The sequence below is a fragment of the Lissotriton helveticus genome, chromosome 10, assembly GCF_964261635.1.
Source record: "Lissotriton helveticus chromosome 10, aLisHel1.1, whole genome shotgun sequence".
Lineage (NCBI taxonomy): Eukaryota > Metazoa > Chordata > Amphibia > Caudata > Salamandridae > Lissotriton > Lissotriton helveticus.
Window position 1 is genome coordinate 596,671,694 of NC_136071.1, and position 15,429 is coordinate 596,687,122.

At 40.3% G+C, this 15,429-nt stretch overlaps 1 protein-coding gene across 2 annotated transcripts in view; it reads left to right on the forward strand.

Annotated features, from left to right (window-relative positions):
- CLCN7 (chloride voltage-gated channel 7) overlaps positions 1 to 15,429 on the forward strand; it is a 313,583-nt gene that overhangs the window by 253,543 nt on the left and 44,611 nt on the right. For both annotated transcript variants that reach the window (XM_078663121.1, XM_078663122.1), the window contains 7 exons: positions 180 to 240; positions 3,544 to 3,682; positions 9,908 to 10,001; positions 10,712 to 10,881; positions 11,696 to 11,747; positions 13,546 to 13,673; positions 14,276 to 14,361. In XM_078663121.1, coding sequence (XP_078519247.1) covers positions 180 to 240; positions 3,544 to 3,682; positions 9,908 to 10,001; positions 10,712 to 10,881; positions 11,696 to 11,747; positions 13,546 to 13,673; positions 14,276 to 14,361 — 730 coding nt within the window. The remainder of the gene's footprint in view (positions 1 to 179; positions 241 to 3,543; positions 3,683 to 9,907; positions 10,002 to 10,711; positions 10,882 to 11,695; positions 11,748 to 13,545; positions 13,674 to 14,275; positions 14,362 to 15,429) is intronic.

Below are 15,429 nucleotides of genomic sequence, written 5' to 3' on the forward strand. Positions count from 1 at the left end.
TTTTTATAGTGGAAGTTAATGGTAAAATGTTAGTCGCCTGCTCCACTGCATGTAAACCAGCGGACTCTTCTGCATTACGCTGCTGTGAATGAAAAATAAGCCCGTGTATAGTTTGTGCACATTATTACACCAAACCTGGGACGGTTTGTCATATTCATCCTGTTTTTCCTCTCATTCAGGTGGCATCCTGGGAGCTCTATTCAACCAACTTAATTACTGGCTTACAATGTTTAGAATCAGGTAAGATGGCCTACCCGCCAACCAAAAATTCTAGTTTCTAAACCAAATCCTATCAAATGATATGAGGGTTAAACACCTTACACAATATACAACATAACAGTGAACAGAAAAACAGCATTTACTGCTGATACTTATAATGATACAAAAATGTCTTCTGTACACTCCTATGGAACCGGTTTATATGGCACCTATTAAGAAATTCACAAATGCATTTAACTAATGTGGTGATGTCCCCTAATGCAAGCAACCCCCTTGCTTGCTTGATTTCTGGATGCTGGCACCTAATTGGGACAATCCATTGTGCATCAGAGCCTTCTAGAGAGTAGTGGATCGGCTGTGACTCCGTTTCTTAACTCCCTGCTACAGCTTATTTCCTGTCTGTGTTGCGTGTTTTGCTCTGTTTTTGCCACTTTGTATCCCGAGCAGATCCATTCCTATTAGATTTCCATTTTTTCTTTTTAGCAGTAGTTGCTTTTTGCATTTTTCTCTTTTTTTCTGGTTTGTGTTCGGCCTCTTATTGCTTTTCCTTTTCCCGTCTCTTTAAACCCTTCAACTTAAGGGTGTTGCAGCTGTGATTCAAGCGACTCATCCAGCATTCAGTGTATGCCAGTTTTTTTTTCCATAAGCAAAAACGCTGGTGACCTGATTAGGAGAAACATGATAATCTGTGGCTCATGATCACTACCACAGAAAGGCAGCATCAGAGAAGCCTTATGAATGTTTTTACTGGACAAATGCTACTCTAAGGAAATGGCAACCTTCGTGTATGTGTGGTTTATTTGTAGTAACTGAAATATAATTTACTTCCCTGAGCGAAGAAGCAGTTGAAAATTTTATGTACATCCTGTGCTGCCTTGTTTCATTCCTTTGAGAGAATGAAGTTTTCAGTTGTTGGCTGAGGTAGACAGAAGGCTATTTATGGGTCCGGATTGTGCTGCCAGAAAGCAAGGTTAGCTTGGCTTTGCGACAGGTTAAAATATTGTTCACATTAAAGAGGTTCTAAAGTCATTGCTTTACAATAGAATTGAAAAGGTTGCTCCTGTTTCCTAATTTTTCATATTCGATATGGGACACATGCCCATTGTATTTTTTGTCATTTGTTCGTGATCTTCTCTACCCTATGACAAGTTTCATTTGTTGCGGAAATCTGTGGTTCCCACTATACTTCCATTACTTAAGCAAGCTGGTATGTTCTTCTTTTGTTGTTTGTTGATTGAGACCACATGATTATTCCCTGTTCCATTGGTGGAGGCAAACAGCTATATTTTCTTATTGGGTGAGGATGGGAGATGCTCCCTTTTTTTGCACAGTAATTTAGGAGAGTTTTGTTCCCCTCCTTTCCAGTCTGCTGTATGGTAGCAGTGATAAGTCTTCCTTTTCCAATACATTGGGAAGAGTGCTCCCTTTTCTTGCGTCTTTGTGAGTTTAGCTGCTTTGCTTTTGTTTTTTCAGTTGCTGAGAGCAGCACCCTCCACCCATTGTCAACTCTTTTTTGTGTTTTTAGAAGAAAAGATTGTTTTTAACATGTTCTGTGTTTTCCACGAGACTAAAGGTCCAATGTTATTTTGCAATTTTTCTATATGCACTTTCCTTTTATTTTGATTGAGGAGAGTTGTGATCTTCTGTGCTCTCTTCCTACTTTTTGATTGCTTTACATGAGCTATTTAACCCTTGTTTCCTGTGGGCTAAGGGGAGAGATACTCTTTATTTTCAGACATTACCAAGCAGGTCTGTTCTCTTTTTTAGGAATTGAAAAAACTTCTTGTAAAGGGCCGCTATTCTGACTTGTTGGCCACAGTGGCAGAATCTGAAAGGGACTTTTTGAGAACTTTCTTATGGCAAAATTTTTATATTTTACAGTTTGTCAACAGCCAGACCTTTTTTAAGTTGTCTAACCTCTCTCCTTTTGAGCTGCTATCCAATGAACCCTGTGGGCATTCAACAATTTAGTGTTGAAATATGTTAATTAGAAGGGTGTTGGGGCTTCAAAATGGAATAATTTGTGTGTGGGGTAGAGGAATAATAAGAATAGGATGATCATTTTGGTGTTGAGAAAGCCTTTGGACTGAATTAAGAATTGGACAATGTGTTGGACGGTTTCTCTCGAGTTACCAGTCTGGATGCAGCATTCGTAACCACTTGCAGGAGGGGCATTCGATGATTAGATAGACCATGGTAGAGTGAGTTAATCTTGTCAACTTATTCCTATCTAGTAAGGAAGGTGCTATGCTTGTGGTATGTAGCAAGTAGTGATTTTTCCACATAGGAAATATCTTCCATGTAAGTGAAGAACAAAAAGAAATGTGAAGTTGCACATTATGCTACTTCTGAGGGTTGTGGATTTTCCACTCTTTGGACAGTCCACAGTTGTGGGATTTGGGCAGACTGACTGCCATTTAGTGAATCCCAATAAATGAGTACTTTTATGCAAATCGCAGGTTCACTCCTACAAATTCTTGGGGTTCCTCTTTTTTTGTGAAGCTTGTATTTTAACACATTGAGTAATGTCAGGTTTGGCTGGTAAACCCTACGAAATGTGCTCAGTTAGCATTAATGTACTAAACCTCTACTACTGGTTTAAGCTGAATTCAGCATGGGGATCATCACTGTCCATATCAACTGTCCTTGCCCATGTTGAATGTCCCCTCTGTTTCTTTTTCCCCATTGATGGACTGACTACATTTTCCTAGATTTCAGTTTCGATCTCTCTCCGCCCAACTCTACCTTTTTTTGTTGTGGCTGTGGACTTCACCTTCTTTCTGATAAATGTTGTCTGTGGAAATCTCTGCACTGACTGATTTAGCCACAGTGTACTGAACCGCTACCTCCAGCATCCTGCCATATCTTTCCCCTGTGTAATTTCCCTGCATTTAATTAGCTGCAGTAAACTGAACCAAAACCACCATCCTCATCCCACATAACCCTGGAAGACGAAAAGCTCTTTTGATAGATATTAGTCTAACCTGTCAAATGTTTAACTCAGTTCATAATAGAAGATGTAAACTTTCCTTATGTACACACAACCCTTAGTTAATCCATTTTCCCTCATGTAAACACAACATTCTTGGGAGATGTAGGGTAAGGTTCTAATAGGGCATAAAGTCACAGTGGCCCAGATGTACATGTATGGGACTGGTGTAGGTTGTACACTTTCACTTTTATAGAAACGTATAATTTAATAATGTAAACCTACAAGAACATAGAACTTGGAGACTGAGAATTACAGTAAGTTGAGGAAATGTTATTGTCTTTTTGTTTTTCCTTTTAATAATTACACTTATTTTATGCCTTCTCTCATGCTAGTTATTTGCATCGCCGTCACTTACAAGTCATTGAAGCCACACTGCTAGCAGCCGTAACCGCCACAGTGTCCTTCCTCCTGATCTACTACTCAAATGATTGCAAACCAATTCGAGGGACTGCTGTGGAATACCCACTCCAGGTATTGTAATTGGCATCTCCATCAAGGAAAAACCTTCATTAGGCCCAGTCGCTCCCTAAAATATCCACTGCATTTGTTTTGAATGCCCCAAACAAATACTTGCAGCAGGTAAAACTCACTTCCTACAGCTGGTACGTAACTAAAGCAAACAAAATAGTTCTTACACAGTGTTGGCAAACATTACTAATAAATAAGTGAAGCCTAGATAGAAGGTATAGAAACATGTGTGTTTTAGTATGCTGTCAAGCTTTGTGATATGAAATCATTGTGAAGGGCTTAGATATATGTTCCAGAGATGTTCTGAGAACGTAAAATCAGCGTCCTAGTTTTCTGAACTAGGTACATACATGTATTTACTTTGTAATTTAAGTTTACTAGGTTGCTAATTTCCGAAGGAGGCTCATCCGAAATAAATGGTCCACGGTCAATTTGTTAGGATCGTACTGAAAAAGGACTGAATTGATAATTTAGCTGATTTTAAAAAATAAGGTTATCAGTTCAGGGGCCCAGTACAATGGATCACTTTACAAAAATAGGGCATGGGCTGAGCTCCAAGGAAAGATCTAGAAAATGGAGTGCCACTTATACGTGCATTTCTCTTATGGGAAACTTATATTAAATAACCAAGCCTCAATCAACCTCCTATGTAACCTATGTTCTTTGCTCACTAAATTGGTGACTCTTCCTTTTCACCCAGTGAGTAGCTTCTCTCAAGCTGCTGACCTTTAGGGTTCCTTTTGAATTGTGATTCCCTCTGTAAGTAGGGGTAGGGAAATTCAATGACAATTTATTAGCTATAGTCCAACCCATGCCTCAAGATTGTCAGAGCACTTAACAAAGAATTTGTAGGTGCTTTGTTACTTGGGCATAATTTAGAGTTCGGCAAACTGGGTTGCTGTGTCACAAGTATGACGAATATCCAGTCCATTATATCCTATGCCACTTGTAATGCGGCGGACGGATATCCGTCACGTTTGTGACAGAGTAATACGTTCGCCAAACTCTAAATCAGGCCCTTAGTCATATTTACACAGATAATCAGCAAAAGTGAAACCAAGGTCAAAATAGTAACAAAAGGATGACAGAAAATACACAACTGTACATGTTATATTATAGCAGTGTTGTTCTGGTGTCAACTAAAGTAATATACTAAAGAGCTTATCAGTTAATTTTGAAAATTACCCAAACAATTTGTGAGGTTTGTTTTCTTAGTCAACCATAGGACAGAGACCCCGGCATTGCAGGAAATGGATATCTTCAGATCCAGAGATCACTTGTACTAACGTTGTGATCTTGGGATTCTGGAGGAAGACATTATCAACCTACATGTAAAGGGAATCTTCATGAGCTGTCCCTAATATTTGTTGACTTTGCACTTTAAGGTGTGATTTGAGTATTGTGAATTTACCACCATCTATTTCCAGTGCCTGAGTCTTAATAAACTGTGGTTCTTCTGCTTTGGCACTGGAAGTTGAACAAGGTCTTGCTATAGGCCTTTTTGAGACCTAAATCAAAACAGTTTAATACATTGACATTGAAGCCATCCACTTACTGGGCGAGTGTTCATTTTATGCAACCTCCTAATGGCTCAGTGTTTTTACTTGAGCAGTCTTGGATATGAAATTTATGTAAACACTTAATGAGGTGTTTTTTATTGGCATGAGGCAAAAGGTGTTTGCAGAGTTGGAGCTTGTTTAGCCAAGTGAACCTTTAATTAGATCCTTGACGAACCTAAAACAGTCTTCTCCATAGACCAATATTGAAAACTTCAAAAAATCTGAAAGAATTTGACAAAATGGTAATCATTATAATTCAGTCCTTTGAGTCATCAAAGACCCTTCTTCTGAATTTGTGTCTTCTTCACTGGCTATTTTCTAGCTCAGCTGCTTTTGCACGCTAACTGACTGAAATTCTGAAGGTGGTGTTTACAGATCGGTCACTGTGTCGGTCCAGTTAATGTCTGAGCTGCAGGTTAAACATGAAAGGCTACTGCCTGATAAACCGTTCTACTCCAGCATAAGGGTGCCTTCCAAAAATTTTGAAAACCTTAATTTCATAGCACACATGCACCAACAATGCTTACAGTGTAGGAGCAATTCACGCAGATAAAGAGAGAGAGAGAGTTTTCATGGGTGCTGGCCTTGGGTTTCACGTCTGTCTACTGTTTTCCTCTTACTTCCAGACCCCAAGAAGTCTGCCAAAACTTTTGAACACCCGTGTCACCCAGAGAGGTTTAACAAACTCCATTGATTCAACAAAAAACTTTAGGAAGTCCCAACAGATTTTTTTTGTATTCTGCAAAGATCATGGGCAAGTCTGCAACCAAAACTACTGTTGTTTGCTGGATTGTGCAGTGCATACAGCAGTTGTCCTCCCTTTCAAACAAAACATTACTTACTAGATCAGGGACAAATTGCCTAAAAAGAAAGCCGCATCATGAGCTTTCATGGCACGGTCGTGAGTGAACACATCCAAGGCTGCCACTTGGTCTTTCGTTCATGCATTCACTAAATACTACGTGGACTTGTGTACATGAGAAGAGATGACCATGGGGCTGACTTGCTAACACTCGCGCTTCACGCACAGCACCTTGAAGAAAGTCCAAGTCTTAAGTTCGTCTTCGGTATTGCTGGTGTGCATTACTGACTCTGAAGCAAAAACGTTACTACTAAAAGAAAACACAGATGAATGCTTCCTAAACTACTTCCTAAATTTAAACACTTGCATGGTTTTAGAGCAGATGGTGGGTTAAATATTTCTGAAGATGGTGGTTATGTGATAGGGTATTATGGGCTTAATTCAACATCATCATGAGTCATGTAGACTCTGTCTGCGGTTGCCTTCCGACAAAGAAAAAAAGTGTATTCTTTTATAAATATTTTTCCAGAACAGCCTCTAGATCATGGAATAATTGGTAGCATGTGAAACTAGAATAGTCTCAAGCATCAAAACCATTGCAGCATGTTACTTGTTTCTTCATATGCATTGAACGTCATTTACCTTAGAATACATTCATACTGGAAAGGTTTACCTATATGCAACAGTAGTTCTACAGCTAAATTCAAACCTGAGCCTCCACATCTGCAGTGAAGAGTAGTGTTAAACACTGCATTCTGTCACACTTGCACGTAACCTCGCATGTTCCACTGTGGCAGGGAAGATGTCATTTGATAACATCATGGTCGGAAGTCCATAAAATGTATTTCAAGTAAACAGCATGCTTTTCTGAGCTCAACATCTAGATGTAGGATGAAGCATAGCATGTAAATCTCAAACCGTCTCAAGCTTATACTGAATGTTTGTTGTTACATGCCTCGAAATAAGACCTTCCGGGAAGAGAATCTTCTTTCCAAAGTATGTTGGTTGATCACAGATGAAATTCCTACATTGTCTAAAAGTATCTGATGAAATTGTTCTCTGTTACCTTAAGTTCTGCGTTTGTTTAAACTTTGTGCAAAATACAGATTGCCAAAATAACACCATTAGAAAAAAGTTACTGTAGAAAATTGATATTTAAATTCTGAAATACAGCTAAACCTGTTTATTATCCATTATAGAACAAGGTTAATGTATAATTCTAATTCAATCTCTTATGTATTTGAGTGCAAGTCCCTGACCGTTGACTTAGGTGTATGTCAAAACTTTGGTTGGAGTAAACCTAAGGTTTTATAGTCTTTATTTTTTTTTGCCACTCTGTTTTTAAAGTTGCATATGCTGCCTCTCTAGACTTACCTGGCATAAAACCTCCAGCATTTGCCAAAGTATGCAGTGCTTTAGCCCAACTTGTTCAGAACTCTTAGTTTAAACAGAAAACTAATAAGTGCTGTAAACAGTTTTTTTTTCTCGTTCTGCTGGAAACTGCTAACATATAAACAGAATCCAGCATGGAGCCAAGCAACAAAAGAGAAGATGTAACTAGAAGTAACATGTTCTTTAGATACCTCAGCTAAAAAGAAATATAATTGCATTGTGCAAATTCCCTCTGTTGCTGTTTGTTCGTTTCAAAATGAAAGTAGAACATGTTGTCTCTTTTAATAAATACTCACTTTCAGTGATTTAGTAAAAAATAGATGTTATTCTCCTTTAGAAAACAAAAATGCAGTAATTTCTCTATATCTTCCAAGCCCTATCCATACTTTTACAGCAATCCGTTTTCCATACCATCAAGAGCTTATTCATTTCTGAAATACAGCGAACGACGGGAGAAGCCAAGGGTGTCCTACAAGGTCCTATACCGACCTATAGAGAAGGGAGGCTTACCCCTTCTGGATGTTCACACTTACTACTTGCATCCCAGCTCCAAGTCTTGGCAGGCTGGAGTGTGAGAGGATCCGAGAAAGCCTGGGTCCATATGCACAGAGCCCTTGAGTGCTTATCCCTATAGGATCTGGTGTGGAAGCCCAGAGGCAAAAGGCAAGCCAGCGCTTAGCACTCCAACAAATACAGTCTTAAAAGTATGAGATGAAGCAAACAAGAAACTGGGCTTGACTTCCTATCCCTATCCTTATACTTCCATCTATTTTAACCCATCATTGCCTCTTGTCTTCTCATTGCTCCCCTTTACCACCTGGCGTAGTAGTGGATGCCTAATGGTGAGGGATATGTACGAGGGGGCATTGTTAAATCTTTCACTGAATGTAAATGGAAATTTAGTTTAGAGGAGGCAGACCGATTGTGATGCAGATAATTGCAGCACTGGTAATCACATCCAACCATTAAAGTAGCTGCTCTGTATGACCTGACCCATATAGAGCGATTTGGTAGGCTGGCAACAGGTAAGAGAGGAGTCATATCCTTATTAAATCAATTACAACAAACACTCACCCATATGCCGGTACATGGGATACATCTAAGAACCATAAACTAGGAGAACAACAATGGGCATGCGTGTTGCAAGATCTGCACAAGAACACCCACAGTATCCTAGCTAAAGACTCGACAATTCTCGCTCCGGTGCCTACTCGATTCACGGGTTCACACTATTCGACTCTGGGCAATAGCTTGCTTAATCTCCACAACGGCCCCTCGCGGCGGGATGCCTGGCTTTCACCTTGCGGATACCCTGCCGGGGTTATCTCACAGGGGAATACCAGGACGGGTTCCCTAAGCAAGCGCTTAGAAACCGCTCGGTGATTTGCGCTATATAAATTCCTGTACATAAAGAGGCCCTGTAGAAATTGCTGTATGACTGGTATATGTATCCAGCTAAATTACATAAATATTGCAACACAACCAGTCCACCATGTTGGAGAGAATGTGAAGGAGTGGACGATCTCACCCACTTTTGGTCATCATGTCCCAAGATAAACCATATTGAAAGGAGGTACAGGCTGGGTTGCATGCAGTTTTGGGCCACCTTCTCCCAGAGAGCTTTGCATAGGTGCTTTTTGGGGCACGAAAGCAACGTGCAATATTAGTCGAGAAGTGACACGTTTATTTCATGGAATTGCGTGGGGGCCGAAAAGACGGCTATAGCGGCATCTTGAAAAATTAAAGACCCCTGGGATGTTTGTCAGTGGCACTCTCAGCCTTGGAATCGCTTGGCAGTGGAAAGAGATTGACATTTAATATGGCAGAGTATATTAAATGCTGTGCAATCTTATAGTAGCCTTTGCTAAACTATCTTATGGAGGGAGCCGCTGCGTGGATGTATCCACTGGGCCTTCGAGCACTGAACCTATTTTAATGACACTTTAATGGAGACAGGAAGGAGAGAAGAAATTAGACTTTAACAAGCCTCCTGTGGGGTGGTGAGTTACCTGCAAGTGCAACTTATTACTGGTGGTACCTTGGGCTTTCTACCGAGAGCATTAATTCATGCTTTGATCTAACAAGCCCTACACCAGGGAGGGAAGGGAGGACTGCATTGATGGTGGTTGTGGATGTTTTTTCTTCATTTCATACTGTTTATTTAAAAAAAAAAAAGGCTTTCTTCCACAGCAACCAGCTGTAACACACTCAATGTATTTAAAGAGAACCATACTAATTAGATCATTGACTTGAAATGTGTCTGTAACATATACACTCTCTTGGTAACTCAATAAACAATGGTTAAAAAAAAGAAAAACAAGTGCCACTGACAGGGTACAGTACTGCCGGCTGCTAAGGTACACTTTTGTGGCTTGAATCTATCCCCACGTACAACTACCATTCCTCCCCAAATTGAGTCTGAATTCTTTCCAGTATCATCACTGCTGATGATTACTTTTTCTTATTTCACACCAGCTCTTCTGTTCTGATGGAGAATACAATTCAATGGCCACTGCCTTCTTCAACACACCGGAAAGAAGTGTGCGCAGCCTCTTCCATGAACCAGCAGGTCTGTAACCCTTCCAGTCTACAGCTTTTTAATGCGCATTGCCTTCCTGAAACCTCTAACACAGAAATGTACACAATTTCATACCATCATGCCCTTCATTTTATCTTTATTTGCACAAAGGCTCCTGGTTGAAAGGGAATAAGACTACATTATGCTACTCACATCAGAGAAACATCAAGTGTTAATATAGAGATAACAATCGAATTCCCAGCGGGTATTACTGTTAACGCAGTGTATGACTCTTCCATTGATTGTATCCTTAGCGCCACTCAAAATCGAAGCCAGTAGAAGTCATTGTAAATGATAGACTTGGGTCTGCCACATAGGCACACTTCGACCTTTCCCAGGAAGTCATTTGTCACTGAAAGACCAATGATGTGCTCTTCTTCTCTGTAAGGTAGTTGCATTGACAGTACTCCTAGATCAAGAGAGTAAGTTATATTGCCAATGTTAAATGTGCCTCATCCTGTCTGAGGGAGTCTGAGTATTACTTCAGATCTAATCTCACTCCTGCTTCTGAATCCATTGTAAGGGTGTTTCACTCTTCAGTTGCTGCAGGTATTGTTTGAGGACTGCCCACTCTACTTTTCTTGGGTTTTAAATATTGTTGGAACATAACTCTGGCCAAGTGTTTAAGGTGTAAGATGCTTTGTAGAGTAATGATGGAGCAGCCAAAAGAGTGCCCATTTAACTCTTCCTTCTTTTCTTAGGTTCTTTTAATCCTCTCACCCTTGGCCTGTTCACAATCGTGTATTTCTTCTTGGCTTGCTGGACGTATGGCCTCACTGTGTCGGCAGGAGTCTTCATTCCATCTCTTCTAATTGGGGCCGCCTGGGGAAGGCTGTTTGGCATCTTGCTATCTTCGATACGTGGTGGAGTTGTGAGTGTTCTCTCACCACTTTAGTGTGATTTATCTTGATGTAGGGGGTTGTGCTGAGGTGTGGGCATGGAGTGTCTCGTGTCATTTTTGACAGGTTCTTCTCTGTGTGTATGTGGTAGAACTGTTTGTTCCTGTGTTTGTAATGTTCTGACGCTTGGCCATGTATTGATGGTTCTTCACGTGCCACAGCGATTGCCCTTTTTTTCTTGCCAAGTCATTGGAGTGAGTTCTTATTCTGATTAGTGTTATGTCATTGCAAATTTTGTGTCTAGTCATTAAGATGATCAAACTAAGATTGCCTTTCCCTTGGTGTCGCATGTGTAGTATGTTGAAATGTCTGAAATAATACCACATAATTATTAAAGATGTAGTGCTATATCTTGGATTTGCGATGAAATATCTATTGCTTTAACCCCTTGCATGCTGATGACGGCCCCTATCCGTCATGCACTATGGTGCTCGTGTGCTGATGACGGCTGGGGGCCGTCATAAACCCATCCACTCGCGGTTTTGCAGCTCATGGAGGAAAATTGCTGCAGCATGGAAGGGGTTAATGAAACCACCATTTCTTTAAGTGTGCATAAAGTCCCCATTTGTTTTCTCGCTTCCCTTTGCTTTTCTTCCCCTGCTCTCTTCTGGCCCATTAACCTCACTGCCAATTGTTTATTCCTGCTTTCCCCTAAGTCAAGCTCACCTATCTCCCCTAGATGTTTGCCTTTTATGTTGCCATGCATTTCTGTGCACCTGTTGGAGATGGAAGCCTTGCTGAAGAGTAATTATGATGTCACTCCTTTGTGTCTTATTTGTTTTTCAGACCTGGGCTGACCCTGGCAAGTATGCTCTCATGGGAGCAGCAGCCCAGCTGGGTAAGTGGGCCTCTTGGTTAAGATTGGCCGGTTACTTGTGCATAGTAGAGCTGTTAACCTGTGAGACTTCTCCACAAACACTCATAGTTATGCAATCATTTGTAACCATTGACCTTGCCAGGTAATTGTGAAGCTCCTGACGTGCACTCCCCATACAACAATTTTATCTTTAGATCTCATTTTGCTTATTTGACTGAGCAGCCAGACCTCCGATGTGAATCCCTCCCTACAAACATAATTGCAATAATATTGTAGTCCTGCACTCTTACATTACAATATGTACCAGCGGTGTTTGCTTGAAGGTATTGCAGATCTCCCTGAGAGAGAGAGAGATAATGCATTGCATTCTGAGCTGATGTGCTCAGTAGTCACAGTTCACGATCCAAGTATACTGATCCAGTAGGTTCACACTTGATATGCAAACTGGGGTCCATAGAACCTGTTTTTTATGGCAGGATGACATTTTTGGGAAGGGAGGTGTGAGCAAATTATTGTCCCATGATTAAGATCTGCACATTAAGATGACTTTACAGTATATTTTTTACTCTGAGTGAGGCTCACCTAAAATGGATGTGCTCCTCATTATGGACCTGCAGCCAAGACGTATTGCGTATCTGTCCTGGTGGCAGCGAAGGACTATATTTATTTTGAGAGGGTGCTTAACCAGGTACATAAGTTCTAGGTTTCTATTTAGTACCATTGGACAACAATAATGTAAAGTGCTTTATTGTTCTGATTAACTGCTACCATGGTATGCAGAGTATCGTGGAGCTGTGTAATTATCAGGGGTGTTTTGAAATGACTAGTAATTTGCAGATTAGATTCCTTTGTTTCCTTTTGGTATTCAGTGCCTATGTCACCCCCTCAAACTCCAGGGAGCCGCCTGTGTTTTATGTTGATATAGTCCCATTGCACCAGTTCTGTCCATCCCGGTTTCCTTGAAATTATGCTGGGGTTTGCAGGTAGGTGTTGACTTTTTTCCAACAAGAGATAGTCCTTGGGAGCAGGTTATAAGGCCCCAGATAGCCAGCAGGGCCCTGAAAGTGAGTTATATTAGCTGGAGTGTAATTTGCTGGATGTAGATGGTCACTACAGCATTTAAGAAGTAGGGAAAACTGCCAAGTCCTTTGCTGAATGGCTTCTAAGTGGAGTCTCCTATTGCATAGCACATCAGCTAGTATTCAGCATCATTGTTCAGTCGGAGACCTTTACAGTGTTGCTTCTATAGTGGATGTTCTATCAGAACAGGGGTTAGAGAGGTTTTTGTAGGGACAGCTTAATAGTCAAATTATGGTGAGCCGGTTGGCATTAAAGAGCCCCTAAAAAGATACAAAATGCAAACATCACAACTTGGAACAAACTATACATTCCTTGGCTGGTGAACATTAGAACCATAACACTGTATATATGGTGTTCTCCAGAGGCACATGTCTGAAAAGTATCTGCTTACTGTGCCAGAGATGATTTTGCTAGGCACGGCCAGGGCTTCATTTCTCTGTTCAGAGGCGGTGAGAGGCAAGAGTGCAGTTTGAGCCAGTGACCACATTTAGAACAGTCATAGAAGCTCCATTGCAGGCACAATAACAAGCGGATGAATTAGATTGCATATGGTGTTTGACATCCAATGAAAACCATTTGGGTGCAGCTTCACCTTTAACTTTTATGTGGATTAGATTTGCTTTGAAGGTTGCACAGCAGGGGACTTCTCTCTGCCATCTCCAACCATCTTTCTAAACTGATTGTCTTCGTACTTCAAATAGGTGGCTGCCTGTGATGACATTCTCCCTCTTTTACACAGGTGGTATTGTGAGGATGACACTGAGTCTGACTGTCATTATGGTTGAAGCCACCAGCAATGTCACCTATGGTTTCCCAATCATGCTGGTTCTGATGACGGCTAAACTTGTTGGGGATTATTTTATTGAGGTAAGAGATTTTTTGTTCTTGCTTGAAGGATGTTGTGAGGCACTAATCTTAAGTTGTCTGGTGATTTGGATTTAGAACAATGGATCATTCACTAGTAAATAGCCATGCCACTCAAGGGTAACTTAATTACTTATTCGGTACAGGACTGATTTACTGCTACTGTCTTGTGTTTTCAAATAGTTGACCGCTTTAATGATGGTTTATTTGTTTACCATTCAAGACTAACCCTTTCATGGGTAACTGCAGTGGGGTGGTCAGAGCCTGTATGATGTGTATAACATGCACGACCACTTTAGTATTAACTGGGTGTCCCACTAAGAATTATAAAATCTTAGGAATGGATGTACAGTGTAAGGCTCTGTCTGTAATCTGTAATATATACTATAGATCTGTAGGATGGTCTTAAAAGATTCGTTTAACACGAAGTCTATTTCTGCTGTCTTCTGCAGTCCATGTTTCTAAGATTTGTACAATATAAGTTAAAGCTGTGCTGTCTGAATTATTTAAGATTTATTAACCCTTTCTGTACTCTGTGATTGAGTGTTTTTAGAAAAACATTGTCTAAGGCTTTGAGAAATGTTTTCATTCTTTACACATTCTAGGGTTTGTACGACATTCACATCCAGCTCCAGAGTGTTCCATTTCTGCACTGGGAAGCACCCGTGACATCACACTCCCTCACCTCCAGGTAAAAATAGAGGGAACTAACTTCTGCTCTAGGATGGTTAGTTAAGTGACCCATTCTATTGACGTCATATAATTAATTTGAATTGTTTTAAATGATAGCTCTAATGAATGTGCATACTTAAAATAAAATGAAGCTAAGTTGTATATAATAAGGGGAGAACTGGCCTAGTAGGCAAATAGGTTGACTTTACTATCGATATACCAGTTGCGTAGGGCTTTTTACACATGCAACTGGGATTGAATCCTTTACTTTACAGAGTAGTCCCCTTTGTCAGATTTTCATATACTGACGTTGTAGGTCCTTGTTACTGCTGTGACTTGATACTTGATAGGACTTCTTGGTTGACAGTGTTGGGTAGTTGAGTTCTTCATGTAATCACGGCTCAGCATGAAAGCGTGACCCTTGGCAATGTTAATGGAATCAGTGTGAACATTTTTAATTTAGTGACTTAATCACAATAATAGTGATGTGGATTTATTTGGAGGTTCAAATTTGTGTTTGGTCGGTTATTGTTTTCATTTTTCATGTTTACACATAGCAAGGCTTCCCCGGTACTTCCTATATGTCCTCCTCTCTTCCCCGCACCCGTTTTTATTCTGTGACTGCTTTGGTACCTCTTCACTTTCTGTTTGATTTGCACATATAGTTCTTTTACCCTGTGCTTTTACCCTGGACCTTATATGGGGCTATATTAGTTCAATTGTATTTGTATTTCTTTCTCTCTGTATTTGTTTTTTTTATTTCGAGATTTTCACTGTATACCTTTTTGGTGAGAAACAAGGGGAACCATGCCCTAGAGTAGGTTGGTGATGTAGAAGCTTGACAGGCCAATATTTTGACTTATTCTTTTGCTGCTTATTAAGTTAAAGAGAATGCTTTTGTCTGTTTAGCTACTAATCAAGAGGAACAGTGAATAAGCACTGAGCTTTTTCACTTTCATAGCATGCTGTACCTCAGTTACTTATAGATTACTTATAGATTGATGAGCATTTATCTGACATAGCACTACTTACATACTCTTTAATTTCCTCAACAGAAGGCTACAACAATTCAAAGGTAGCAGATGTA